At 51.0% G+C, this 25,924-nt stretch overlaps 8 protein-coding genes across 8 annotated transcripts; 5 read left to right on the forward strand and 3 right to left on the reverse strand.

Moving 5' to 3' along the window:
- Window positions 1–73: 73 nt before the first annotated feature.
- PSV08DRAFT_201414 (uncharacterized protein) lies at window positions 74–1,607 on the reverse strand. The gene is made up of 3 exons (XM_014225935.2): window positions 1,088–1,607; window positions 637–1,035; window positions 74–587 (listed from the first exon to the last, which is right to left on the reverse strand). Exons 1-3 carry the CDS (start codon window positions 1,419–1,421, stop codon window positions 268–270), a joined length of 1,053 nt encoding a protein of 350 aa, XP_014081410.1. The 5' UTR covers window positions 1,422–1,607; the 3' UTR covers window positions 74–267.
- Window positions 1,608–1,872: 265 nt separating this feature from the next.
- Window positions 1,873–4,160, forward strand: PSV08DRAFT_222152 (uncharacterized protein; the record flags this gene model as incomplete). Its single annotated transcript, XM_014225936.1, has 2 exons — window positions 1,873–2,005; window positions 2,168–4,160. The coding sequence occupies exons 1-2, from the start codon at window positions 1,893–1,895 to the stop codon at window positions 4,158–4,160; spliced, it is 2,106 nt and encodes a 701-aa protein (XP_014081411.1). The 5' UTR covers window positions 1,873–1,892.
- Window positions 4,161–4,162: 2 nt separating this feature from the next.
- Window positions 4,163–5,677, reverse strand: PSV08DRAFT_222154 (uncharacterized protein; the record flags this gene model as incomplete). The annotated part of the gene is made up of 2 exons (XM_014225937.1): window positions 4,163–5,137; window positions 5,195–5,677. 2 exons carry the CDS (start codon window positions 5,675–5,677, stop codon window positions 4,163–4,165), a joined length of 1,458 nt encoding a protein of 485 aa, XP_014081412.1.
- A 507-nt stretch (window positions 5,678–6,184) lies between these two features.
- Window positions 6,185–8,211, forward strand: PSV08DRAFT_361764 (permease family-domain-containing protein). Its single transcript, XM_014225938.1, has 2 exons — window positions 6,185–6,442; window positions 6,498–8,211. Exons 1-2 carry the CDS (start codon window positions 6,269–6,271, stop codon window positions 8,067–8,069), a joined length of 1,746 nt encoding a protein of 581 aa, XP_014081413.1. The 5' UTR covers window positions 6,185–6,268; the 3' UTR covers window positions 8,070–8,211.
- Window positions 8,212–15,506: 7,295 nt separating this feature from the next.
- Window positions 15,507–16,917, forward strand: PSV08DRAFT_389545 (uncharacterized protein; the record flags this gene model as incomplete). Its single annotated transcript, XM_066093497.1, has 3 exons — window positions 15,507–15,939; window positions 16,447–16,598; window positions 16,796–16,917. The coding sequence occupies exons 1-3, from the start codon at window positions 15,515–15,517 to the stop codon at window positions 16,915–16,917; spliced, it is 699 nt and encodes a 232-aa protein (XP_065949209.1). The 5' UTR covers window positions 15,507–15,514.
- Window positions 16,918–17,763: 846 nt separating this feature from the next.
- On the reverse strand, window positions 17,764–21,222 carry PSV08DRAFT_389553 (uncharacterized protein; the record flags this gene model as incomplete). Its single annotated transcript, XM_066093498.1, has 9 exons — window positions 20,808–21,222; window positions 20,617–20,661; window positions 20,013–20,540; window positions 19,623–19,955; window positions 19,288–19,569; window positions 18,680–19,233; window positions 18,160–18,632; window positions 18,087–18,106; window positions 17,764–18,023 (listed from the first exon to the last, which is right to left on the reverse strand). Exons 1-9 carry the CDS (start codon window positions 20,908–20,910, stop codon window positions 17,764–17,766), a joined length of 2,598 nt encoding a protein of 865 aa, XP_065949210.1. The 5' UTR covers window positions 20,911–21,222.
- Window positions 21,223–23,451: 2,229 nt separating this feature from the next.
- PSV08DRAFT_350948 (uncharacterized protein) lies at window positions 23,452–23,781 on the forward strand (the record flags this gene model as incomplete). The annotated part of the gene is made up of 1 exon (XM_014225940.2): window positions 23,452–23,781. The coding sequence occupies one exon, from the start codon at window positions 23,452–23,454 to the stop codon at window positions 23,779–23,781; it is 330 nt and encodes a 109-aa protein (XP_014081415.2).
- A 746-nt stretch (window positions 23,782–24,527) lies between these two features.
- Window positions 24,528–25,414, forward strand: PSV08DRAFT_39753 (uncharacterized protein). Its single transcript, XM_014225941.2, has 2 exons — window positions 24,528–24,888; window positions 24,945–25,414. Exons 1-2 carry the CDS (start codon window positions 24,657–24,659, stop codon window positions 25,310–25,312), a joined length of 600 nt encoding a protein of 199 aa, XP_014081416.1. The 5' UTR covers window positions 24,528–24,656; the 3' UTR covers window positions 25,313–25,414.
- The last annotated feature ends 510 nt before the right edge of the window (window positions 25,415–25,924 follow it).

Genomic DNA, 25,924 nt, shown 5'->3' on the forward strand with positions numbered 1-25,924 from the left:
ATCACGTGCTGCATCAAACTTAGCTCGTCGCCGTACTTTTGAACAATACTCAAGATTTGATAGTGCAAAGGAATCAACAAGCGTAATAGTTTTCAGATGGTTTACCATTCAGGTGATGCAGATACTTTGAATACAGCAAAGCAAGACCGTGTAAGGAGAGGGGACACACGGAGCAAGGCAGGGGTGAAGGCGACTAGTGCAACCAGAAGTAACTCCGCAAAATGACTGCATGACAACTGTCAATGCTGCATTCTGCACTATGGTACCTCATGCCGTACTGCCTACACGTGTTGTTGCTGCCTTTATTTCTGTAACCTTGGGTATAGACTCTCTCTCCTTCTTCAGCTTCTCTTGTATGGCTTGATAGTTCCTACTCATAGCATTCCTGGTAAACTCCTCGCCCGTAACCATTGGATATCTCTTCAATGGACCTTGGATCTTGGCGTCTTTGCATGGCTGGTTGAAGAAAGCAATGCTGTATCGCTCGCCATAGTAGTCGTCTGGCTCACATGGTGCCTTGACGCGATGAAAGGTCGATTTGAAGCGGTCATCAGACCATGACATGAGCAAGTCGCCGACATTGCATACTATAGAAGTTCAGCGCCATGTTAATTTTCTAGCCAAAAATCAACGTACCAATTGCATTCTTCTCAACATCAGGCTCGACCTTTGTCCATGCGTCGCCATACCCAAACGAAGTCGAAACTTCCCTTCCTGGGCAAATCTCAAGGCCCGACTGACCAGCTTTTTGAAACAACAAAGTCAAAAAGTCCCAGTCAGCATGCGCACCGGCCCTATGATATACCTGCCCAGTTGAGTCTTGCACTTTGGGTGTTTCAAAATAGTGTAGGAGCCGACAAACGGTCTGACACTCTGGTCTCCTGACATCGTGGGCTTTGACAAAGTAGTCGTCTTCGAACTTCAGACCTCTAGCAAAACACTTCATGAGCTTTTCGCTGACCACTTGTGCTTGATGCATGAACTCCAACGCTTGTGTCTGAAAGCCTGGTAATGTCTCCTCATCCAGCCAGCGCCCTTTCACCCATCAGATTTGCAACAAAGTATAAAATTTACAATCATGACTCACCATTCATGGCCTCTCCAAATTGCATCTGGTACGACTCTTTGCGATCAACGGCCCCTGTCGAAGGCCTTATCTGCGCGTTCTTTTCCCATCCAGCGTTGTGCTGAGGAGAGAAGGGTACCCTTGACTTTACGTCGTCCGACTGATTGAAGAAGCGTGATGACTGATCAAAGATGCGATCAATAGAGTCACGGCTGATTCCATGATCTACAATGCAAAAGAAGCCATGGTTTTCAGCGGCATCAATGAGCTCCTTGGTGATCTCATTCACCCGTGAGTCGAAATCACGAAGCGAAATTGTCGGCACAGGACGATCAATGTATTTTGTGGGCGCCATAAGGAAATGCTGATGATGTAAATTATTCAATGCTGATGAGCTGTAGTTTCAAGCCTCCCTTCAACCACATACCATACTTACTCTTATGTCCTCTCACATCCGTCATAATGCACGCTTCTCGGGCGAAGATCATCAAACCCAAAATCGCCGTGGTCGGTGCGGCCGTTAAGCCCGGCCGCCGTTGGTGGCAAGTGATGGAAGTGTAACGATAAGCAGTGCACACTTGGGGCGGGTGGGGCATGCGAGACTAGATTGGGTGTAGATAAGGCCACCCTCAGTGCCGTCCGCCATCTCGGCCGCCCCCTGCTCCTCGTCCATGCCATCTCAACATGTCGACCCATTGGTCCACCTGCTGCTGCTACGTCCTGCATGCGCATACTATTACCACGTGATGCTAACAGTTAGGTCTTTGAGGTCTTGGAACGCCCTCGAACTTAACTATCGACCTGATATCGACTGTTATCAGCATCTATGGACGACGGTAACGCTTTCAAAGGGCAAAGGGCCCGATTGACATGCACAGAATGTTATAGGAGGAAGATCAAGTGCGACAAGAATGTGCCTTGCAGTACCTGCATCAAAAGGTTAGCACCTCTCTTCACATTGTAGACTAAGACATTAGGGCTTGCGTTTGAGCCAGCAGGCTGAAACCATTCACGATGATACTTGTGCTTGGTTGTCGCTGTACAAAATAACTCAATTGACCGAATTTCTCTCTGCAACATATGGTGCTAAGTCGCAACTAGGGGTTACGCAAACTTTTGTACAAGAGAGGATGCTTCAACTATACCATCGGTACCCCCTCCCGCTTACCAAGCCCAAAGGGTTCCAACAGCATCCGACGGTTTCATGCGTACAATTATGGAACGTGTAGGCGAACTTGAATCCAAGCTAGGGAGACGGCATGATGCATCTTTGAGTGAAGCGCCCTTCCAACATCCCGAAGATGCTTCATCGAGTCCGACACATAATCATGTACCGACTTCTCCTCTACAAGAAAACACGGCCGATGTACCTTCTGAGGCTGCTGATACGGCTACTGTCCTGGAGTTCCTAGCATGGGGTCGCAAGAAAGATGCCCAATACGGGTCATCGGCAGAGCACAACAGTGGGCCGAGACGGTTCAGCGTAGGGCAAGATGACCCAGCAATCGCATCCAACACCATGACCGAGGCTAGTAGAGACGCACAGCTCGATATTCTAGAAGCTCTTCTTCCTAGCAAGGAACATCTTTTGCAGCTTGTCGAATACCACAACAGCTCGATCCTCTGGTACCATTGCTCCTACTCGTCAACGATATTCAATCAAGATTTGGATCTATTTTTCACAGAGTACGAAAGTAATGTACACAATGAGAACCTAAACCTACAGTGGCTTGGACTTTTATTTTCCATCATTACTGGAAGCATCACATGTGCGCCCCCATCTGTGTACCAATCATGGGGATTCTCATCAGCCGAAAAAACAGCGTTATCAAAAAGATGGTACGAAGCAAGTGTGACATGTCTCAACATTGCATGTTACATCGAGAATCACACCATATATTCCGTACAAGCAATCGCCACTCTGACAATCGCGGCTCACGTTTTGGGCAAATCGAATAGCCAATCAGTCTTGCTTGCTTCAGCCGGACGTATTGCGCAAAGCTTAGGTCTGCACCGCCTTGGCCCTGAGGGCACAACCGCTGCTGTTTCCCAACAGCAACTTCGCCATCGTGAAATGGGACGAAGAGTATTTAACCAGCTCTGTACGCAAGACTGGTTTCAGATTCCGTTTTCCGAAACCTATTCACTCAACCCCCGCTTCTGTCAGAACGCAAAACTTTTGAATTGCAACGACGACGACATGATACCTGAGCTTTTGTCTGTACCAACCCAAGCAAGTTATTGCAGTTACCGTTATGATATTGCTAAACTTATGCCACAATTGCTAGACGCTACGGCTGACTGCAATACGCTTTTCACAAAGTATGAAAAGGTACTGCAGTATGACGAGAAAATGCGGAAGCTTGCCACGGCCTGTATGCCGACCTTCTTATCAACCAACGCGCCCGTATCCAACGACTGGCCGGTCCATGTAGGGTGGGCAAGGCGATCCTTAGCCATTTGCGCTTCGCACAAGATCATCATGATACATCGAAAATTCTTGGGACTTTCGTTTACTAATTCAGCCTTCTCATTTACTCGCCGCACATGCATTGCAGCTTCCAAGACTATCCTGAAAGAAGCGCTATCAGAAAATGATGAGCGGGCCCCGATATTATGGATTGAGCAGGCGTTCTCGATTGCAGCAGGCATCATTCTTAGCCTCGATGCGTTGCATCGAAGCACAGACGAAAAAGAAGTTGAGGAGCACATGAAGCTTGTTGCGGACACAATCGATTACTTGAAGGGTCTCGATGAGAGCAAGATCGCTTCGCGTGGTATTCAGTTACTTTCAGCGCTGCAACGAGAGATCCGGGAGGGTGGAACGATTGGGAGTAGAAAGCGACCACGAACAGCAGAGTCCAGTGATACAACTTGCTCATCGAGGAAGCGGGCCCGCGTGTTGGATGTGGAAAGTTTCATCAGCAATATGTCGCAAAATCTTCAAGTGACTATTCCCACCTCTGCACCAACAGCCCAGGTTCCCGAGTATGTGGGGGATGCTTCATGGGACTCTTTTGTGAATATGGTGCCTCCGCAGACAGTTTTGGGAGGACACAGTCTTTTCGATGATCTGCTTTCATTTCGGTTTTGAGTCTATATATACTTCAACGACATGTGGTTTCTCGCACCCACGCCGCTTCTTTGTCGTATGCCTGCTATCGAATCCCTAGCTTTATCTATGACTATATCTTCGTCAATGTGCAACAATTCTCCCTTGCTGACAAGGACCTGGCCGTCCACTATCACAGTGTCGACATCGGCTCCTGAAGAGTGAACAAGCACCGTGACTGGATCTACTCCACCGGTACTCTGCTCAGATGCAACCCATGGGGCATTCGATACGCCTCTCGGTTCAACAACGACAACATCCGCCTTTTTCCCAATCTCTAAACTGCCAATCTCGCTGTCCAATCCCAACGCTTTGGCACCGTTTATCGTAGCAAATTCTAAGACATCATACGCACTCAGTACACCGGCCTGATGCCTCACCCCGCCATGAAGTATTGCCGCTAGATGCATCTCCTGGAACATGTCGTACGTGTTGTTGCAAGGCGCGCCATCTGTTCCCAATGCCACATTGACGCCACTCGCGACCATATCCGGTATACTCGCGACTCCAGAGCCAAGCTTGAGATTGCTTGTTGGATTGTGCGAAACAGAGCTGTTGCTCTCACGCAATATGTCGTAATCTCCAGCTGCTGGATCTAGATGCACACAATGTGCAAATACGCTTTTAGGACCTGTCAGCGACGCATCGCGACAAAACTCCATGGGGTTGCGTTGGTAGTAGTCCCGATAGATGGGCAGATCTTTTGGGGCTTCTGCGCAGTGCATGGTAATACCGATGTTTTGCGCTCGCGCTGTCTCGCCTATCGAGGTGTGTGCAGCCATTGGAGAGCCTCGAGGTGTGCCGGCGGCAAACCACACGTGTAAGCGGTCGTTGCAGGTGCTGTGGTGTTTCTTGTGGGCTGAAAGTGCAGCAGCTACAGACATGGAGTCGACGTCGCGATCTCTTGCGTCCTTCATGTTGAGATTTGCGTTTGTTTCAGCGACCTTGATCAGTTTTCCCTTGGAAGTTTGTCAGTAAGTTGTTCAGTGACTTTGGTTGATCTTTCCGAAACCTACTAAGCAAGCTCGTATGCCCGTCTCTTGTACAGCTCGAACGACGTTCTCAAGCCCGCTTCTGTGCGTGAGCATGGCTTCGAGAAAACACGTTGTTCCTGTCTTGAGCATCTCGGCTATCGTCAACATAGACGCTACGTAGCCATCGTCTTCGGCATAGTTTGCTTCCAACGGCCAAATTGCGTCGCAAAGCCAGTTGTGAAGTGGGAGATCCTCGGCGAGCCCCCGTAACAGTGACTGTGCTAGATGTGCGTGTGTGTTGACCAGGCCAGGCATAACGATTTTGTTCGTGCAATCTATTATTTCGAGATCTTGATTACTTTCCGGTTGCACTTGTTTCACGAGATCCGCGGTCTTTCCAATCGATGAGATATGGCCATTTTCGATAAGCAGTGCGCCATCAAGGATGATTTCCCGGCTCTTGTTGACGGTGATGATGGTCGTATGAACTAATAGTCGTCTGGGAGCTGCGCTTATCGAACACATCGCTCCCTTGACAAGATTTGGGGTTTGTTTGGAGTGTTGAGATATCTGCAGTAAAGTCAGGTGTTAAATGTAGCCAGCCTTCTTCCTTGAGATGTTGATGTATGTGGATTGGAATATGAACAGAACCACGAATCACGAGCGAGTTCCGAAACCAAATAGCCCATGTGTTTAGTGAATCAGTTTCTGTACATATGGGTATCTGCTGTCCTCTAACCATGAGTACAGTGCTGTGTATACCAATCACTGCTTCCGCCAGCTCGCCTAAAAGTGACAAGGGGCGGCCGACGCTAACATGATAGCATCCCCTTATCGTCATACTGTCTACCTTACTTCACAGGACATGCCGACAAAGTTCTTGCGCTCATTGAGTATTATGCTGCCTCTGATAGCGGGCCTCCAGTGGATTGGCTATCGCGGGATCTGCGAACTCACGAACGCCTATCATAGGAAACGCGCGCTGCCGGCTTAGTACCACGAAATGACAATGGCAGGGACCATGTTGTATATACATGGAGCGCGATCGCGTCTGCCAGATCTACGTAGAGCTACTTGGAATCGTAGCTGACGCTTCAGCTTGAACCGATAGCAGCCATGGTCGTGGAACCTCCAAGTGACGTGGAGCAAAAGTCAAAGTATGCCGAAGAAACAGGTCCATATTCGCCCGTAACCAGCCACGAAGCAGGCACTGTAACGACAAGATGGCAAGACACGCTTGCAGAGCTCAAATACTCATTTACTACAAAAGACGGTTGGATCGGTAACTACGTGAGTTTATCTTCTATGGACGTTACTCAGGATATCAAATGCTAACAACACCAAGGACTACGTCTACCTTATCACCCCCAATATCTGGCCCTTGAACAAAAAATACAAAAACTACAAAGCCCCATTCTACGGCCTAAATGACCGTGTCCCCATACTATTAACTCTCCTCCTCGGCCTCCAACACGCCCTCACCATGATCGGCTCCATCGTCTCCCCTCCCCTCGCCATTGCCTCGGGCGCCTTCAAGTTCGATCCAGACATGACCACGTACCTCGTCTCCACCGCTTTCATCACCACCGGCCTAGCAACAGCCCTGCAAGTGACACGCCTCCACATTACGAAAACGCCCTTTTTCATCGGCACCGGTCTGCTGAGCGTCGTAGGACCCACCTTCGACATCCTCCCCATCGTCTTCAACTACGCCGCCCTACGCTACAAATCCGGTACTTGTCCCGTCCTGCCCGACGGAACACAAGCACCGTGCCCAGACGCCTGGGGCGCATGCCTAGGCACCATGCTGTGCTGCGTGTGGATCCAAATAGCAATGGCCTTTGTGCCCCCCAAGCTCCTCAACAAAGTCTTCCCCAAACTCATCACCGGATCCCTGCTCACGCTAATCGGCGTTTATCTCGTCGGCAACGGGCTGCAGAACTGGGGCGGGTCCTCGAATTGCCATCACGGCGACGGCTTCTACGCGCTTTGTCCAGATGTGTCTGCGCCGAAACCGCTGGTTTGGGGGCACCCGAAACTGATAGGGCTGGGGTTTAGCGTGTTTGCTACTATCATAATTGTAGAGGCTGTGGGTGCGCCGCTCATGCGCTCCGCTTCCGTGGTCATCGGTTTGGTGGTTGGCTGCGCCGTGTCGGGCGCAACGGGGTACTGGTCTACGGAGCAGCTGGATCGAGCGCCTCGAGGCACCTTTCTCTGGGTGCATACGTTCAAGCTGTCTGTCGATGGAGCACTGGTCTTACCCATGATCATCATGTTTGCGTGTCAAGCGGTGTCTTGCATCCCGGATATCCTGGCCACGGCCGAGCTGTCAGATGTGGATATTGAGGGCATAGTGTTCAACAGCAGAGTCCAGGGCGGTATCTTGTGCGATGGCATTGGCAGCTTCCTCAGTGCTCTTGCTACCGGTCCACCGATGGTCAGCCAAGCCGGTAACAATGGTGTTATAGTGCTTACAGGCTGTGCGTCTCGTCGAGCAGGTTGGGCAGCAAGTGGGTTTCTGGTTCTCATGGGAGTCGTTGCTAAATTCGGGGCTGTTTTTGCTTCTATGCCTCCTTCGGTGCTCGGTGGTATGCAAGTCTTCCTCTACAGCACCATTGCCGTAGCGGGCATCCGCGTCCTCGCACTCATCTCGTGGACACGCCGCGACCGCTTCATTCTCGCCGTCGCACTTGGTATCGGATTTATGGATATCTGCCAACCTGACTGGTTTGCCCAGATTCTGGCCTACAACGGACCAAATGAGAACTTAATCGGATTCGAGCAGGGAATCAATCTCGCGGTTGAAACGCCGTTTGTTATCGCTGCCATTGTAGGCATAATCTTAAACGCAGTCCTTCCGAAAGATCAGAGTGCTGTGCCGATCCTGGCATATGGCAACCAACAAAGGGTATCCTAGGGCTGCCATGCGTGAAGATTAGTTTGATCCTGACAAGCTTCCGATATCGATTTAAACAATTTGTTACACTTTTGCACTACGTAAGCAATGTCAGACCCGAATCCCGAAGTAAGAGCCAAAAAAAAGCAGCGTTGTCCCTGCTCAAAAAAAAAATACCGCCATGTCGTTTGAATTGACGGATAGATTCAGTTTCACTAGTAGTGTAGTCTCCCTAAAGTTCCGGGTTTTGCCAAGGCTTTTTTTTTCAAATCCCGAGAGAGACATTTTGAATACTAACTACGTACTCTCTCTCTCTCCCTTACGTACTTACACAGCAAAGAACTCTGGAGCACATGCATCTTCGACTCAAAGAGTAACTAGGTGCAGGGCCCCGCCTTCCCAGTTCGTAAAGAGCAAAACAACTGCACATCATTTGCCTCGTGCGTGCAAGGAAATCATAGTGCATACAACGCAATGTAACACTCTCTCGTACACAATGTACAAAGTACCACACTACTATACCAGCCTCGGGGCCAACAACCATTAGGCATCTTTTCGTATGCGTGTGCCCCACGATCCCCCATCTCTCGCCATATTTCCAAGCCGACAATCCTCTAACCTCATCTTGTTACCCTGCCCCGCTCCAGCGGATGTCTTCGGGTCCACGAAAGGTTCTTTTTAACACTACTTACACGAGCAAAGAAAAAGAGGGTGGGGTTACACACACATACGTCATGTTATGCAACTTACTCGCATAAACGTAGCGTACAAAAGGAAAACGAGCGATTTCCCAACACACTGATAAGGTTCACTCGCTCTGTCTCTCTCTCTCGGCTATAGTATTTACTATACCCGACACACGAGAAAAAGAAACAAGGCCCGATAGTAAACCGCCGCTAAACTTTTTGTCTTAAACCAAAAACACCATGCATGAAGGACATGAATACGATGATCGGTGAGGCGGGGGGGGCCGGAGTAATGCGAGAGATAGAGATAGATAAAAGCCCACTCTTTCGGTGTCCGGACTTTTTTTTCTTCAAGGGATATAAAAAAAAAGATAACTAAATTGTAAACTAGTTAGTTTACTTACCTACCCAGATGTTACGGGCCGATACAATACAACGCCGCGGTGCTACGTATGTAGTTTATTATTATTATTATTATTATTGATTAACGTCCTGTCTCAGCTGGTAGGCTATATAAGACGTGCAGGCTATGCCTACAGGTAACTACGTAGTGCTATCAATTTGGTGTAGGTGGGGGAGGGGGCTATCTAAATCGAGGTGAGGCTCGTGGCCTAGTGTGGAGGAGGGTAGTAGGAGGTCTTGCGGGTGAGAGGAGAGGTAAGTTGGGTGTAGGGCGAAGGCACCTAGTGTAGGTGTTGTCCTAGTTGTCGAGGTTTCCTTTATACCAGGCCTGCGTTGCAGCCCTAGTTTCCTTAATAAAGGCAATAGTAGCCTGTACGCCTACTGTAGTATCTAGTAAGAAAGCTAGCGATAGGGGGTCCTTTGTAGTTTCTTGCATCTTCTTCCTAGCCTCCTTGTATAGCGTGCAGCTAAGGAGGATATGTGCAGGGTCTTGAGTAGCTCGATAGTTGCAGGGGCAAACTTTAGAGTCTACTTTTCCTCGCTTGAATAGGAAGTCTCGTAGATAGCAGTGACCTAACTTAAGCTGATAGAAGGCGCTAGAGGCTTCTCTACTAGTAGGAGGAGTAGCAATCTGCTTTCTAGTCTTCCACTTGTACCTTGCGGCGTAAGTAGTAGGATTTAGAGTAATAGCTTTTCTCCCGTATTGTCCTAGATAGCTAAGCCACTCTCGCTCGCCTAGCTGCTTTATTCGTGTGCCTATTACAGCTAGGCTCGTCCTGCTAGAGCTAGGATCTAGCTTTGTCGCCTCCTTTGCTAGCGCGTCTGCTCTCTCGTTTCCTATAACGCCCTGGTGTCCTGGTACCCACTGTATGGTAGGTAATATGCCTTTTTCTTGTAGCTTTTCTGCTGCTATAGTGCATCTGAGTTGCCACTCTTGCCCTGGGTAGTCAGAAGCAGTCTTTAGTCTGAGTATTGCAGCCTGGTTATCTGCATATATTCTAACTTCAAGGTAGTCGTCTGCTAGGTCAACAGCCTTTTCTAGGCCTAGGGTAATACCTTCTAGTTCTCCGTTGTAGACTAGCTGGTTGTATCCTATATTAGCCTTTTCTTGAGCTATAAGGCTAGCTCCTTTGTAGAGGGCTACTCCTACTCCTACTCCTTTGCCTTTGCTTGTAGCTGAGGCGTCTGAGTAGATAGAAAGAAGATGCTCGTCTTCTAGTAGTTCCTTGTGGTGCTCTGCTTCGCTTTCCTTTGATTTCTTAGATATATTAATCCTATAGGGCGTAGTAGCGCTCCAGGGCATAGAGGCGTAGTGCTGAATCTTCTCGCTATCTTCTGATAGAGCTGTTGAGATAGATCTAGTAATACGCTCTAGCTGCTTGCCTTGATTGCTATTGATAGCGATATTAAGAGGGTGGCTAGGAGCTAGCTTTCTTGCTCTAAAGGCGTATTGTCGTAGGGCGTTATTTAGCCTAATCCTAGGAGGGTAGAGAGCTGCTTCTACCTCGCTAGGTATAGCAGGCGAGGTTCTAAAGGAGCCTAGGATCTTCCTACAGGCTTGATTCTGCAGCTTCTGCCTTTGGTTAAGCGTTGTCTGCTGCTCTCTCCAGAAGATTTGGCAGCCGTAGTCAGCTACGCTGGTGACGCAGGCTAGGTAGAGCTGTCGTACTGCTCTAGGCGAGAGGCCTTTGTTTGAGTTAGCTAGCCTGCTAAGGCGGTGGAAGGCTGCGCTAGCCTGCTGGTTCCTAATGTAGCTGTGGTGCTTGAATTTAAGGCTGCAGTCAAAGTATATACCTAGCCATCTAACTAGCTCCTTAGACTGTACTATTTCCTGATTAGGTAGAGTAAGTACTCTAGCTTGATCCTTTCTAGATCTTGTCCAGTTTACTAGTTCAGTCTTTGAGCTATCGAACTGGATAGCTGACTCCCCTGCTAGTCTGAATAGATTCTGAATCTCCTTTTCTAGTAGCTTGATATTCCTTCTTACTGACGTAGTTGATATAGAGATCTGGAGGTCGTCTATATAAGAGGAGGAGTAGATATTCGCATTAGTCTGAATCGCCTTAAATAGTGGCTTTGAGTAGATCAGAAACAGGATAGGCGAGGCTGGGCTTCCTTGAGGGGTACCTGTCGAGATCTCCTGCGGCTCCTCAGTCTGTCCGTCAAAGGACAGCTGCAGTACTCTGTCCTCTAGGAAGGACTTTGTCCAGGCTAGTAGGCAGCAGGGGAGGCCTTGATCTCTCATGCCTTCAAGGAGCTTGTTTTTTGAGACATGATCGAAGGCTCCTTTAATATCAAGAAAGATAGTAGTAGTAATCTTCTGCTTTCTTTTCTGCTGCTGTATATTGTTATAGAAGAGTAGCGCAGCGTCGATAGCGGATTTCTTCAGTCTTCCTCCTAGTTGAGAGGGGTGGAGTAGATCTGTTGTTTCCGCTAGTGCGCCTAGTCTTCTAGCTACTAGTCTTTCTAGTACTTTGCCTAGGCAGTTTAGGAGTGAGATAACTCTATAGGCCTTAGGGATCGAGTAGTTAGGCTTGCTTGGCTTCTTTAGGATAACTCCCTTTGCTTTTCTCCAGCACCTTGGGTGGTAGCCTAGATTGAAGAAGGTGGAGTATATCCTAAATAGGGCTTCTGACTGCGCTAGGTAGGCCTTTTGGATCACCTCCTGGCTGATCAGATCAGGCCCTGGTGAGGTAGCCTTCACCTTGCAGCAGGCAAAGGAGAGTTCGTCCTTTGTTAGAGTAGGCCAGGTCCACTTGCTGTCTCCCCTGTAGGTGTGGAAGGAGGGGGTGGCTGTCGTAGGAGGCTGAGGAAAGAGATCCTCTCTAAAAGCCTTGCATTTCTCAGTAAACGTCTCCCTACCTTTAATAGTAGGTATTTGAGTACTAAGGTTATCTTTAGTGTATGCTAGTGCTTTAAAGATCTCTTTTGGTGAGTCTTTTCGAAGGAAGGCCTCCCAGTGGCTTTGCTTAGCTCGTTGAATAGCTTTTAAGTATCCATTTTTCGTACGTAGATACTCTCTTTTCCACTGGTAGAGAGAGCTATTATTTTCCTTTTCTACCTCCTTCTTGTAGGCTCTATAGGCTCTACTTAGTTCTCTCCTACGGCTATCTAGCTCGCTAGTCCACCAGGGCTTTGTCTTTGGCTTTAGGTTGACTAGTGGAGTTGACTTTTCTAGTGCGCTCTGTATAGCCTTCGTAAGATCTTCTCCTAGCTTATCTAGCTTAGTTTCTAGCGCGATATTTTGTCCTAGAATAAGCTTTCTTGAGGTGTAGTTTGAATAAGGAGGTAGTGTCGACAGTCGCTTTTCTAGATCTAGGGCTTTGATCTCCTGTCCTAGCGTCTCCTTGAAAATCGTCCAGTCCGTTCGTTTAGTATTATACTGTTTTGGCTGGCTAGGCAGCTGGCTAGGCAGCTGACTAGGTAGCTGGCTAGTAGTATAGGTACTAAATAGTATTGCGTGGTGATCAGATCCTACTTTAGGTATAGTCTGCCAGTCCTGGATACTAGCAGCTATATTATTGGTTGCAAAAGTAAGATCTAGTACGCTCTCTTTCCGCATATGAGACCTAAAGAAGGTGCCTACCCCTAGAGTATTTAGTAGAGTGAGATTTTGCGCGTCTATCCAATCTACTAGCTCCTCCGCTAGTGTACTAGGGCTGCGCTCCTCTAGGCTCCACCTAGGATGGTGGGTGTTGAAGTCTCCTAGGATGATTGACTGAGGTTGTAGAGTCTCCTGTAGGAGGCGCCTCTGGATTGTCGTCTTATTTTGGCCTTCTAGAAGGCTTTTCTCGTTATAAATGTTATATATATAGAAGTTAGAAGTAGAGGCTAGTACTTTAATAGCTAGAAAGTCGTTATCGTTGCTAATAAAAGGAATAACCTCTACTTCTAGATCTTTCCTAATATAGAAGAGTACTCTAGGCCTTAAGGAGGAGTCCTCTAGGGTAGGTAGTATCTGAGTAAAGTTCTGGTGAGCGATAGATCTAGTGCTTGAGTAGGAGGATCTCTTGAGTAGCCAGGGCTCCTGTACTGCGACGATTTTGGCGTCTACTTTAATAGCTAGGTCTAGCGCGCTCTCAGTAGCAGAACTACTTCTATTAACATTTATTTGTAGGATCTTTAACATCCTAGTTAGTAGGGCCTGTCCTAGTAGTCCTAGCTATAAGAATATCGCAGCTAGAGCTATTTGCCGCGTGAGGCTTACTGCAGTTAACGCACTTAAAGATAGTGTGTACGCAGGCTTTGCCTTTTATAGGGCAGGAGTTGCATTTATGTAGGCTAGTGTGGTGAGCCTCACTGCAAATCTGACAGGCTACTCTACTACATCTAGTCTCAAGGTGGCCAAAACCTTGGCATTTAGAGCACTGCTTTAAGTTGTTAATAACTCGTAGCTTCTCTGCTCTCAGGCTCTCTCCGAGAATATAGAGCTTTCCTCTAATAGCCTTTAGAGCCTCCTCTTCAGTTGCGAAGGCGACGCAGGCGGAGCCATAGCTCTGCTGTCCTCTCTTAGCCTCAGGAGTGAGCCAGAAAGGGGTGCCTACTACTTTGAGGCCTTTGTTAAAGGTCTCAATCTCCTCCTTGATTACCTCTAGGCCGTGGTTAGTAGGTAGTCTATGGACGACTACTTTGAACCACGAGGTAATGGGCTGAGCTACCTTGAAGGCTACTAGATCCTTCCAGATACTCTGGTTTTCTAGCAGGTAGTTGGCTGTAAAGGCAGGTGTAGTAGTGACTACCTTATTCCCTTTTGAGGATAGCGTGACTGAGGCGACTACAGGCGATTGCACCCCTCCTTTTAAGGTGAAGGCTTGGTTGAAGGCATTTCTTAGCCTGAGGGCGTCAAAGGCAGCAGGGCCTCCTTGGTTGACTAGGACTAGCTGCCTCTCCTTTAGGCTAGGCTTAGCCTTTTGAGGTGCCTTCTTCTGCACAGTAGTCCACTGTTGCTCCTTATTTGCTGTTGCAGCTGCGGCGTACGATATAGGCTGCGTAGGAGCAGCTGTCTGTCTATTACCCTGCTGGTTTGGTTGTGCAGGGGTAGGTTTGTCGAGGCGGCGAACCTTGTCTCTTAGCTCCTTAGAGACGTTTGAAAGCGAGGAGATCTGATCTCCTAGAATTGCTGCGTTCTTCTTATTAACTCGGCCTGTCTCAGTGTAGTCTCTAAAGACTTCTACTAGGTCGAGCAGGCTAGTCTGCTGTGAGGGGTTGCTTTCAGCTAGACTAGCTGCTTGGACTACTAGGTTTCTAGCTATCTCGAGGGCCTCTTCTACTGTCGTAGCCCTAGGTGTTTTGTTTTGGCTAGCGAAAGGATTCCTTAGTGTTGAGCCAATAAAAGGCGAGAAGTTGCTTCTAGTGCGGGTGTGTGTGGGTCTATTAGGCTCGGCAGGTAGGTCATCTACTGTAGAGGGGGGTGTGCTATCCCTAGGGCGCGAGGATTCCTGAGTCCCTTGGGTTCTTTGTACTTCTACTACGATTGTGTCCATCTCGTCGATCTCCTGAGTGTAGCTAGTAGCGCTCATCTTTGATCTTCTACTAGCCTCTTCTAGGCTAGTAGTAGAGGCTGATCTTTTCTTCTTATTCTGCTCTATACTAGAGCTTCGCTCTATGTCCTGCTGGACTCGAGCTTCTAGATCGCTACCTTCGAGTTCTACCTGATCTCTCTGAGTTGGCATTAATCTAGATGGTCTGTGCGCTGAAAATTTTTCTTGAGGTTTGTAAGATAGCTGTAGGGAGACGAGTACTTTCCTCTACTGCGCGACAGCGCGCTAGATGCACGCTTTAGAAGTAGTTGCAAACGATTTTTTATAAGAGATTTGTATATATTTAGCTAATATTACACCTATTCTAGAAAACTCGAAGTTGGTGTGGTGACGTATGTAGTTTAGTTAGGCTGAGAAAAGTAAAACCCCTTCCCCCCCTCCCCCCCCTAAGAAAAGTAGCGCCGCAAAAAACGGGGCGAAGGCCTAAGTAATAAAACTTGTTCTGTAAAAGAATTCATTCGGGCACTTGTTTTTTTTTGTTGGTAGATAAAGTCAAAAACATGGAATGTGATTATTATTTGCTGGTGATTTCCAATTGTCGTTGTTGAAAGTGAGCAAAAAAAAAAAAACACTAGGGAAGAAAAGAAAAAAGCAAAATGGGTTCGTATATATATAAAAAAAAGCTTGGTACAAGAAGATTAAAAGGGCCCACATGCGAAGAGCAAGAGTGTGTGAGAGAGAGAAAGAAAATAACACGAACAAACACAAGTGCGGGCCCTTCCAAAACAGAAACCGGCCCTTTTCTTGTATTATATAGTACTTGGATACAAAGATATGCGCATTTTAGCCATTTTTTTTTAAAACATACACCTCGTGATGAGAAACGAAGAAGAGAGTCATGAAATCGACCCACCGCGCAGCCCTCATCCGGCGGCTCCCACACGAGCCGACAGCGCCCGTCGCAGCCGCTGCCCCTCCTCAAACCCCCTCCCTCCCCTTCCCCCCTTCCTTCCTATTCTGTTTGCTTCGAAAAAAAAACGACGATCATGATGCGTTTTGTAAGCCGGGGTGGGTGGGCGGTTCCGCCAGCACCAAAGTCGCGCAATCGCCAGATCGGCAACGAGTCAACCCAACCCTTCTACCCACAGACCTCTCTCTCCACTCTTATGCCAAGCCCCCCACTGACTCAATGCACACACGCAGAATGTACGAACGAGTCGAGCGGCGTGTATCGATGGGAGTGGTCGGTGTGTGGACCAGAGCGAGCGTGATTGCTACCGGTGGGGTTATTCAGGACGAGAGCAACAGCGTAAAAAAATGTGGGTATGTGGTTAGTCCTTTCGTCTAAAGAGCGATGAAACCAGGGGCCAAGGGGTGTGGAGAAGGAAGAGAGGGACGGGGGCAGTTGCAGATTGCTGGGATTATAGAAAAGGAAGGAAGAAAGGAAAGAAGGACTAAGGTTTGCAAATCTAGTATGGTCCTTCTGGGCGCGTGGGCGCGCCTGCGCGCGCCTGCGAAGAGGCAGCAAGATTTTGTGGGGGGATGGGGGAAAGGGTAATAGAAATGCATAACCCTTGGTGCGATAAGTTGGGGAGGGGGGGGGGGGAGGGGGGAAGGGAAGTGCATGGGCAAGTTTGCGGTTTGTGGGCTAGCTGCATTCGCCGATGTAACTTTTGCGTGTATTAGGTTTGATAACCGCATGCTCACACGTACACCACATGTACATGTACAGTGATACGCTGCAGTAGCGTACGTTGACTACCACCCGTCCCTCCCATGTCGAGATTGATCCTTTTGATTCCTTAGCGCCTTCTTCTCCACATTATGAAGGCGGTTCGTGTCGACTAGTCCAGAGGGCCCTGCTTGCAAGGGTGACGCTGTCGACTACCAGTCAGTGCGTGGCAACGATTTCACATGCCGAATTCCTGCCACAGACATCGACGCTAGACCGTTGAGCCTCGGGATCTTTCCCAGCCTTGTGGGTGTGCTCGATATTGCCTAGTACTGCGAAACCTGGTTCAACAAGCCCACGGATTTGATTGCCGGTACTAACCAGGCCAGGGTTTTGTGGCAACGTGCAATGAATAGCGGTCCGACTGTCCAATGGCTGTCAAATTTCCAACTTCATATTGGCCTATCAGACTTGATGTCGACAGCAGCTATACTCCTTCCACAATAGGTCTGAAAGGAGGTTGGAAACTTAAGGCCAGCCACCATGCTGCTGCACCCCACATGAAGCCTTTTGATTGGCGCATTGGCGCATTGCAGACGTTCGGCCTTCTGGCTTCGTCAACCGAGTAATATGGATAGTGGCCGGAATAAACAATGGCATATAACGCATGTGTATACATGGAAACTGATGGCTTTTGTTGCCTGTCCAAGCTGGTAGCTAAGACGGCTTTTGCTTGCATCCTGGAACAAAACAAGAAGGATCAAGTGGAGACCGTTTGGGACACCCATTGATCCAAGTATCAATCTTGACAGAGTTCCAGCCTGTCACAAGTCCGTGGGACATTCCCGCCAGGCCCGAGTGCTTCATGAACTGAGCCGCCATATTGTTGAGGTTATCATAATACCCCCATGGCTATGGGCCCATGCGACAAGTGGATATCACACAAAGTAACCCGATGAATGAGGAAGGTCCGTGTAAATGTAGCGACAACTTGAGAAAGGTTTTTTCTTGTCTAGCCAGTGTACTTAGTGTTACAGTAAGAGCATTAACGCTCAATTCTGCCAATAGCGCTGCTTATTCATTATTCCAGTCGTGCTTGCGTATAGTGCAAGGTCAATATATCGTACATCCGCGCTTGTGTCGTAGTGTGCATAGTGCTTCGGCTGTTATTCGCAATCCAATAGAATGGCTTGTAGCCAAGCTAAGATGGCTGTCTGAAACCGCTTTTGGGGGCAGAGAACAATCCCGTAGGACCGCACAGCAGTCTTGAGGGAATGTGTAATCGACGGTCAACACGTGCAACAAATCTATCTTCCTGTGTTTTTTTTCTTTTTGCAGGGAAAATCCAGTATTGAATCGCCTAGCCGTGCCCGTACGTAGTTTGCTGTCCCCTTGATTTTGTTTTGCTCTCATCAAGCTCCTTCTGATAGGCCCTGGTGCAAGTAATGTGATCTGTCACATACTCTCATATCGTATCAACGCGATCGTTTGTACATGGACTGGTCCGGCATAGAGTTACTATCCCACCTGCGCTTGAGGCCATCTGGTAAAGAACTGGTGACGGCCTCCTGCCACATGGTTGGAGTGACGTAAACGGGCGCAGGGTTGCTATAAGTCGACGATGGCGGCATTTGACCAGACGCGCCATGAATGTGGCTGGACTGCGGAGAGGTGTTGGCCATCTGGTAGCCGGGTTGCATGGTTTCCTGCGCCTGTCGCATGTCGTAGCTGGTTCCTGAAGGAGTGGGTCTTAGCGGCGGGGAAGACTGGGAAGAGGCGCTAGTAGGAGGGGGCGTACCAAAGGCAACATTCCATTGACTGCACTGCGTTAGTATGGCGCACAAGCTCCTTCGTAATACCGGATAACTTACTCAAATATGCGTTGTGGATTCCATTGAACATTGTCCGGCATTTGCAAGTTAGATGCGGACTGAGGCGCACGTTGACCCGAAGCCATCATGACCAAAGACTGGGCTACTGGAGAGTCAGCCTTTGATCCGTGGTCGGATGCCGAGATTGGTGGAGTAATGGGAAGTGCATGGTAGTTGACCTGACCTGGTTGTTCCATCGGCGATGAATGGCTTGCGTGACGAGACCGGTAAGAGCCTTGGTGGCTCATGGGGCTCGTTTGCGGGGCCACCTGAGGACTTCCAAAGGGAAACGATGGTTTCAGCTCAAATGGCTTGGAGCAGTCAGCCGAGAAGGCTTGGCGCAGGCTATTGATTTGCTGTTGCATCTCGGGCATTGGGAACGAAGGTGACATGGTTTCCAGAACGCGCATGTGCCTCACGAAAAATTCTCTGGCGTCGTGGTTGATGTCTGGATCAGGGCAGGTCACGGCCACCTATATTTGTTAGTGAGCGCGTACCAGACTTGTAACAGGCAACTTACTAGATGAAGCATGGTGCAGGTGAGCAGCGCATAGATGTGGAAGCTGATGCCTCGTACCGCGCACAACAGACCAGGCATGCCGTAAGTCTTGAGGATAGCCTCCTGGAGCTTGCATAGACTCTTGGCAGCTGAGTAACACGTGAGCATATGTTGTTTCCATATGCCGTCATACGAGTCAGACACCGCATGTAATTGAGGTCGGAAGTGCATTACGGTGGCCAGGTAGTGATAGCTGTGCATGTTTGCAACATGGTGAGACGGGATCCATGGGGCTGAACCATCCTGGGGGTAGACAAGCTGCATATCCTCGGGCAATTCTCGAAGCCAGATGGAAAAGTCGGTATTGTGAGCCACGAAAATAGGGTCCAATGGCCAGTCCGGTGTCCTTTTCTTTAGCTTTTTGAATATCGAGGCCGAATGATAAACGTTTCTGACAACGCGACAAAACTGGACGAACTGACGCGCGACCTGGACCTCTGCAGGATCCTGTCCAGCAACTGACCTGGGCATTTCCAAATCGACAGTGTCAATGTCAACACCGAAATCATAGCGACCTGTGAAGATTGCGTTAGCATTCTGAGTCGAGTATTCGAAACAGGTTGCCTTACCTTGCGGACCGCCAATCATTACCACAAAAACCATGCACATCTGCCACACCCTCGTCTTTGCAACACAGTCGTGCGGAGTTGAGCCACACGACTTTCCCATTTGATGAATGTCGTAATGCTCGTGCAACTCCAAGTCTTTTGCCATTGTAACAAGGCTGACAGCAGCCATCCAGGAGCGCCAAAAGTACCCGCGCTTTGGCGATGCTTCGCGAGCCTTGAGAAGAAGAGTCATGGCTTGCATTGTGCTGAGTCGCGATACGTCTCTAAAACTTTCTTCGTGCCCTACAACTATAGTCAGTAAAGCGAGTCAGTAACAAAAACAGAAGATCACTGACTCGTTGCAAGCGCTAGCCACTTGTTGCCTTCGTCCACGTCTCCGAGCATCAACGTAGCGCAGGCAAAGATGGCCTCGAGCATGAGAGGCGAGATTGAGTCTGGCGCACTGTGCCATTGCTGATAGAAGTAGGCCTTGTTGATGACTGGACAATAGGGGTGTACGTTGGTGAAGAAATAGTCAAAATACTGTAGAGCCTGATCATCCGAGGGCATCATTTCTGGTGGTATGCGGACGGTGTGGTCCAGGCTGACGGATTGTGGTAATTGTACCTCGTATTCTTCTTGAGCTGGTGTTTCGGCTAGTGCCTTCTTCATGTTTGTGATATAGGGTGCTGCATTTTTTGTCAACTTGGAGATTGTGCTTTGCAAAAGGCTTTGATGCAACCTACCGACAGCGGTGTGGTCTATCTTGAGTTCGCCCAGAGCTTCAGACAAGCTTGAGGCAGAATCGCTTCGCCAGTGAGGTTCTGACTCGGGTGGAGTCAAGATAGTTGGTGGTGCGGGTGATGCTTGTGGGTAGGGTTGTTGGGGAGCATAGCCCATTGTCTGCTGGACTACCTGAGGCTGCGACAAGGGCTGATAGTGACATTGGTCTTGCGACTGTTGGTCCACGTAGGGCGAAGGCTGATACATGCCTTGGGCAGCACCGGCCATGGAAAGCGGCATTTGATGAGGCATGGCTTGGGTCATGGATGGTTGCCGTTGGAATTCATGTTGGGACGGCACATCCGAAGCATACTCCAACGGCTTGGGTTCCAGATCAAAAGTCTGGGAACCGTTGTAGTCCTTGTCGTAACTGACTGTTGGTGGTACACAGTTGAGTTTCAGGCGGATGCAGGCAGCGCAAGGCCATGCATTCGTCGTAGCGGCATCGCATTTGATCTTGCGTCTGCGGCAGCCTTCGCATGCTCTCATTACTGCATCACGTTAGCATGCGCATGCCATTCTCCGCGAGCGCGAGCAACACGGGCGGGTGAGGCGATGGAATCACACCTTTCAAGCGCTTGTGTCTGTTGTGTTCATCTACGAATACATAATCTACATGGGCCATGTCAGTTGCTTCTTCTTCTTCTTCTTCTTCTTCTTCTTCTTCTTCTTCTTCTTCTTCTTCTTCTTCTTCTGCGCCCATCATATAGGGCGGTGTGTGTGTGTGTGTGTGTGTGTGTGTGTATGTGTGAACTTACTGCGCTGGTTCTCGCGCGGCGCCAGCGTCGGCGGCGCAAAAGTGAAGCTCTGCATTTGGGCGGTTTGGGGCAGTAATGGGCGTCCAGTTGTCTCTGGGGCCATTATGTTTCTCGGTCAAGGCCAGGGCAGACCAGAGTGGAAGCGCGGAAGCTGGCGCGGTGGTTTGCGGGCAGCGGGGTCGTGGGTTCTCCACCAAGGTGGTGATGTTGTGTGCAGTTGCGGGCGGGCGACCAATAGAAGGTCGGGGTAACGGGAAGGGGAGGGTCCAGAATGGGACAGATTGTTGCTGGCGGACAGAGAAGGGCCTTGTGCAGAATGGGGTAGAAACTAAACCGCCAAAAGACACAGACAGACGGTGCAGGTTGTTGACTGACGATGGTATAGCGCTCGCGAAATCTCCGCAGTGCCGCGGGCGTGGTTAGGTTATACGGCAGATCAGGGCAGGAAGAGCAGCAACAGGTGCATAGGGAGGGCAGGTGGAGACGATGTCTGGCATGCCAGGGTTTCGACGACGCACTGGCAGCGGGCTCGCAGCGTGGCTCACGCGCGCAATGGTGGCGTTGTCGTGTATGGATCTCCTGAAAGGCTCGAGTATTGTGGTCCCCAAGTGGTTCGCTGTGTATGAAGGGGTTAAACAGGCGGACGAGGGGTAGGTGGTATGCGACGTGCAGGATCCAGGAGCCGCACCACACTAATAGCGTCTCTGTGTGGGCGCCCAAGCTGCAGGCGCGTGAGCGCAAGCGTCCGCTGCCCAGATGCTGCGGACACAGGGAACTGCCGTGCTGTGGGGGGCGTGAGGCAATAGGGAGCAGGGGTGGCGGCGCCCGTTGGATACTACTGCTATCTGAATCGTATCACGTATGTTGAGCGACGGGTATTAGTGTGGACCTTTTGAGCTTCGCGATCCGCCGGGAACTGGTGCTGCTATAAAAGCGGCGGCGGCGGCGGCGGCGGCGGAGGCGGGGGGGCAAGGCAGAGTCTGACAGCTGATGATGAATGAGCAAAGCAAGAGGACTGTCGCACACGGGCGAATGCTAGGCACAGACGCCCTCGCAACACACGCACACGCACACACACGCACACGCACACACAGGGACGGGTGCCGCTCATGTCCAGCAAACCACGGGCGAAAAGGCAAAAATCTTTCCGGCTGTCCGCGTAGGCTCGTGTGCAAGATGAAGAGGCTGCTGGTGGCGGGACGCATCCGGTGGATGGACTGCCCAGAAAAAGTACATTAGGGCGCCGACCACTTGACGACGACGACGACTTGGATTGTACAGATGGCCAGCAGTGTGCATGACATGATACGATTGGGGAATTAAGGGCAGACAGGCTGCGCATGCATGTAGTCGAATCGAAGATGGCCTCTCTGGCTGGGCTAGAGCTGGTGCCTGAGCAAGCGTGAAATGCTCATCTCACCAGGACATTGCTGCCATGGCATGCCATGGGCAGAGCGGGTGGGTGGGTCTCTGCAGCAGGACCGAGCATGAGCGAGCGAGGGAGCGTCGGGAGCAAGAGATTGGCATCGATGACGAGGACTTTGACCTAGCCGGGGGACCATCATGTACTAGAGGCGGTGCGGTCAGAGTAGGTAGTGGTGGTAGCAGTACTAGCCGGCTAGAAAGGGGTACGAGCATTTTGGCGGCGTGCTGGCAGGTCTGGCAGCGTCTTGTCAGGAGCTCAAGCGAAACGCCCGTCTTTCCACAGACAGGGCGAGAGTGACATGGCGCCTTTCCGGGTTGGGCATAGGGCCGTGTACCGACAGTCGCTTCGCTGCCTTGCTCATGGGCCCCTCAGGATCGGTGCCATCTCCATGGGCGCGCACTCGATGGGCAGGCCAAGGAGCCCTCGGGCGGACTGGGCCTGGCGAGATGCCGTCGTGTGCCGTAGGCTGAGCCGGTGTCGATGTCGCGCACCGCACTTGTCGGCGAATTGATTTGGGCCATGGCATGGTAGTCGCAGTCGCCTGCAAGGTTCTAACGGCAGACGCATCACCATCAGCACAGCCTGCATAAAACAATAATCCTCGACGTGCCTACGCCGCATGGGGGAAGGGCGGCTTGGGCCTGGTAGAGGGCTCTAAGTAGTCTGCATGGACACATGGACAGACAGGCCTGCCGCATGGCAGCGCATGAACTGAACACGACCATTGCGTCTGCGAAGCGAAACACGGCCGAGCAGACTTCGAGAAGGCCTGCAAACCATGTGCATCGACAGTCGCGCACGAGGAAGGGGGCCTGGCGCCCCTCGTGCCGTGAGCCGCCAGCCCGCCACCAAGCAGGCACACGTAGTAGTGTAGCGGGCAGGACAAGAGCAGGAGCAGTTGCAGTTGCGTGCACACGCAGCAGACGAGACCCCGGACAGTCGACTGGGGGGGGGAGAAGAGGCCCAGGTGCAGCTGGGGAGGAGAGGCCATGGCTGACCGAGAGCAGTAACCAGACTGGCGGGTCGAGTGCTTTTGCGCCGCACGCGACAAGACAGCTGGAGGGGCTGGGGGATGGCGGGATCCTGGTTCCCAGGGTTTGTACGTCTATCGTCGCTGGGAATCATGGCGGCCTGGCTGACGGGGTTGCAGTGCGGGCGTTGCCAAGCAGAGGCTCGTCTGACAGGCGGGTGGTAGTGGCTATGATGCTGGTGGGTATCATGGCCACGGTAGTCGTCGTCGTAGTGGTGGCGGCCACGGGCGACTGGCGGCGCCGGCAAGCCATCGAAGGCGCATCGAAGGCACAGGAATGCAGGTGGCAGTCGTATGCAGCTGCAGGCCTCTCGATCCAAGAGCCAACCCGCCGTGGTCCATGGCACTGCAGCGATAGCACTCCCGTCTCGGTTGCTGCTAACACGACTCGACTCGACTCGCCTCGACACGACACGACTCCTGTGCTTGTGCTGTTTGTTGGCTTCACCGGGGCGGCGCTGATCTCTGGCGTTGATCTCCCTGCCGCTCAGGAACACGCGGTGGTACCAGCCCTGTGATTGACCGTCTACCGGATTGGGAAGCATTTCCGCCAGAGTGCGGGAGGAGCCGACAGCAGCAACACGAGAGACTCAGATTGCCTCCGTCTCAGGCCAGGCGTCCGGAAACACGACGAGAAACCCTTTGATTTGGGTCAACCGTGGCCCGGGAGGCGACCGAGCAATTCACCGCTGCCCGCCCTCGGTGCTCGTCGCCTTGAAGCCTCAGGCTGCGGGGCGACGAACGTCGGGTCTTGCCGATGCTCGCCGGTGGGGGCCCGTCATGTCGACGAGCGGTATACACGGCTGCTAGTAGCAATGCAGCATACGCACGTAGACTACATACGCACGTAGCAAGAAGAGGGTGTATGCGAAGAGAGCGTGCGTGTGTGCGTGTCTGTCTACAGCCGCCAGGCCATAACCTGGAAAGGACAAGACAACGCCCACTCGATATGCGCAGACACTAGTCAAACGGTCTACCACCCCACACTCGTCTCCCCTGCATCCCATCCTGCTCGCGGGTAATCTGCGGGAGATTGGAAACATACATGCAAGGTCTACGATGTATGTGTACGTCGACAGACGTTTACACAGACAGTTACGTACATGTCCATGTGTGTGTGTGTGTGTGTGTGTAACAAAGCAATTGCTAAGCAGGTGCAGGCTGCGCGGGTAGGCGGCAAGCAGGGCCATGCTGCTGCCCACATACTCCAATATGCCGAATGACGATTGCAATGGCCGGCCCAACCGAGGCGCTGCAGCAACCACACACACACACACACAACCGCAACCACAACCGCCGCCATCGCCATCGCCATCGCCATCCCCTCCCTCGCACCCGCATCAGCATCAGCAGCCACCACCACCACCGCTACCACCCCGCCAAAAGCAGCGCCATGGAGCTCGACAAGGACAACGCCAACCCCACCATCTTAAACCCCTCGGATCTGCCCTCGCGCCGCAGCGATGCAGCCGGCAAGAGGCAGCACCACCCCGGCTCTGGCTTGTTTGACGACCTGATCCCCCGCTACACATATCTCCTCGACCCCCTGGACCACCCTGTTTCGCCTGCCGACTCGGACAGCGACGACACACATGACGACCCCATTGACGAACAGGAAATCTATGGTCAGTTTTTCTTTCCTGTCTGCCCCTGCCTGCCTGCCTGACCCCACGCATGAAAGACCTCATTTCCACCATCTGCGACCCTGAGCATCCGCTGTCCCTTGGCTCCCTCTCCGTCGTCAACCTACCCGACATCCACATCCTGCCCCCTGCCTCGCCGTTGTCCAACATCAGCACCGTCGTCGTCGAAATCACCCCAACCATTACCCACTGCTCGCTGGCCACCGTCATCGGCCTAGGCGTGCGTGTTCGTCTGGAGCAGGCCCTGCCCCCGCGCTTTCGCGTCGATGTCCGCATAAAGAAGGGCACCCACAGCACAGACGAGCAGGTAAACAAACAGCTGGGCGACAAGGAGCGCGTTGCCGCTGCCCTGGAAAACGGCACCCTGATGGGCGTGCTCAAGAAGATGCTTTCCACGTGCGAGTAACGCGCGCCGAGGCCCAAGTTCTTGCCCTTCAATACCTTCACATGCATGTGCCACATGTTCGCCAAGCAACCAAACCCCCAACCTTTTTCGGCGCGCTCGAGGATATCATCCGGCCCCTCAAGGCAAACATACTTGGCCCTTGAACCACATGTTGCCCAATGCCAAGTATCGATTCCAAACCATCGGTAACGCTTTTTTTTGCAATCACCAATTCCAGCTTATTCCTGTCAGCCTCGTAAGCGGCCGTACGCGTAATCTGTTTTGGTCATCGTCCCTTGCGCTGATCATTACCCGTCCGTCCCCAGGGCATGGTGTTTTGTTCCCAATTCTCTCATAAAGTGATAAACGAGCCTCGTATCGTTTTCGACAAAACCTACAGTCCAACATATTGATCAATGGAAAGCGGGGAAAAAACCATAGGTCCAATTTGCCACAATGATGGGCTGATTTTTTTTTTCGTCCGTCTATAGGAATAAGAGTCCTGGCTATATACCCCCCCGGTTTTTTTCTCCCTTTATTTCCTTCGCAAAACAATCCCTCTTTGCGCGCGCCTAATTTGGGTATAGGGCTTGCTAAGAAGTGGATTGCTTCCTATATGTACACGTTATATTA

This window comes from Bipolaris maydis (genome assembly GCF_028858645.1).
Source record: "Bipolaris maydis strain C4 unplaced genomic scaffold PSV08scaffold_6, whole genome shotgun sequence".
Classification (NCBI taxonomy): Eukaryota; Fungi; Ascomycota; class Dothideomycetes; order Pleosporales; family Pleosporaceae; genus Bipolaris; species Bipolaris maydis.

Bases quoted from the DNA above. Each gene is read 5' to 3' on its own strand.
- PSV08DRAFT_201414 (XM_014225935.2), bottom strand. From the start codon at position 1,421: ATGGCGCCCACAAAATACATTGATCGTCCTGTGCCGACAATTTCGCTT. The intron at 1,036-1,087 runs GTGAGTCATGAT...GATGGGTGAAAG, and splicing joins ATTTGGAGAGGCCATGAATG to GGCGCTGGCTGGATGAGGAG. The intron at 588-636 runs GTACGTTGATTT...GAACTTCTATAG, and splicing joins TGTTGAGAAGAATGCAATTG to TATGCAATGTCGGCGACTTG.
- PSV08DRAFT_361764 (XM_014225938.1), top strand. From the start codon at position 6,269: ATGGTCGTGGAACCTCCAAGTGACGTGGAGCAAAAGTCAAAGTATGCC. The intron at 6,443-6,497 runs GTGAGTTTATCT...AACAACACCAAG, and splicing joins ACGGTTGGATCGGTAACTAC to GACTACGTCTACCTTATCAC.
- PSV08DRAFT_39753 (XM_014225941.2), top strand. From the start codon at position 24,657: ATGGAGCTCGACAAGGACAACGCCAACCCCACCATCTTAAACCCCTCG. The intron at 24,889-24,944 runs GTCAGTTTTTCT...CACGCATGAAAG, and splicing joins TGACGAACAGGAAATCTATG to ACCTCATTTCCACCATCTGC.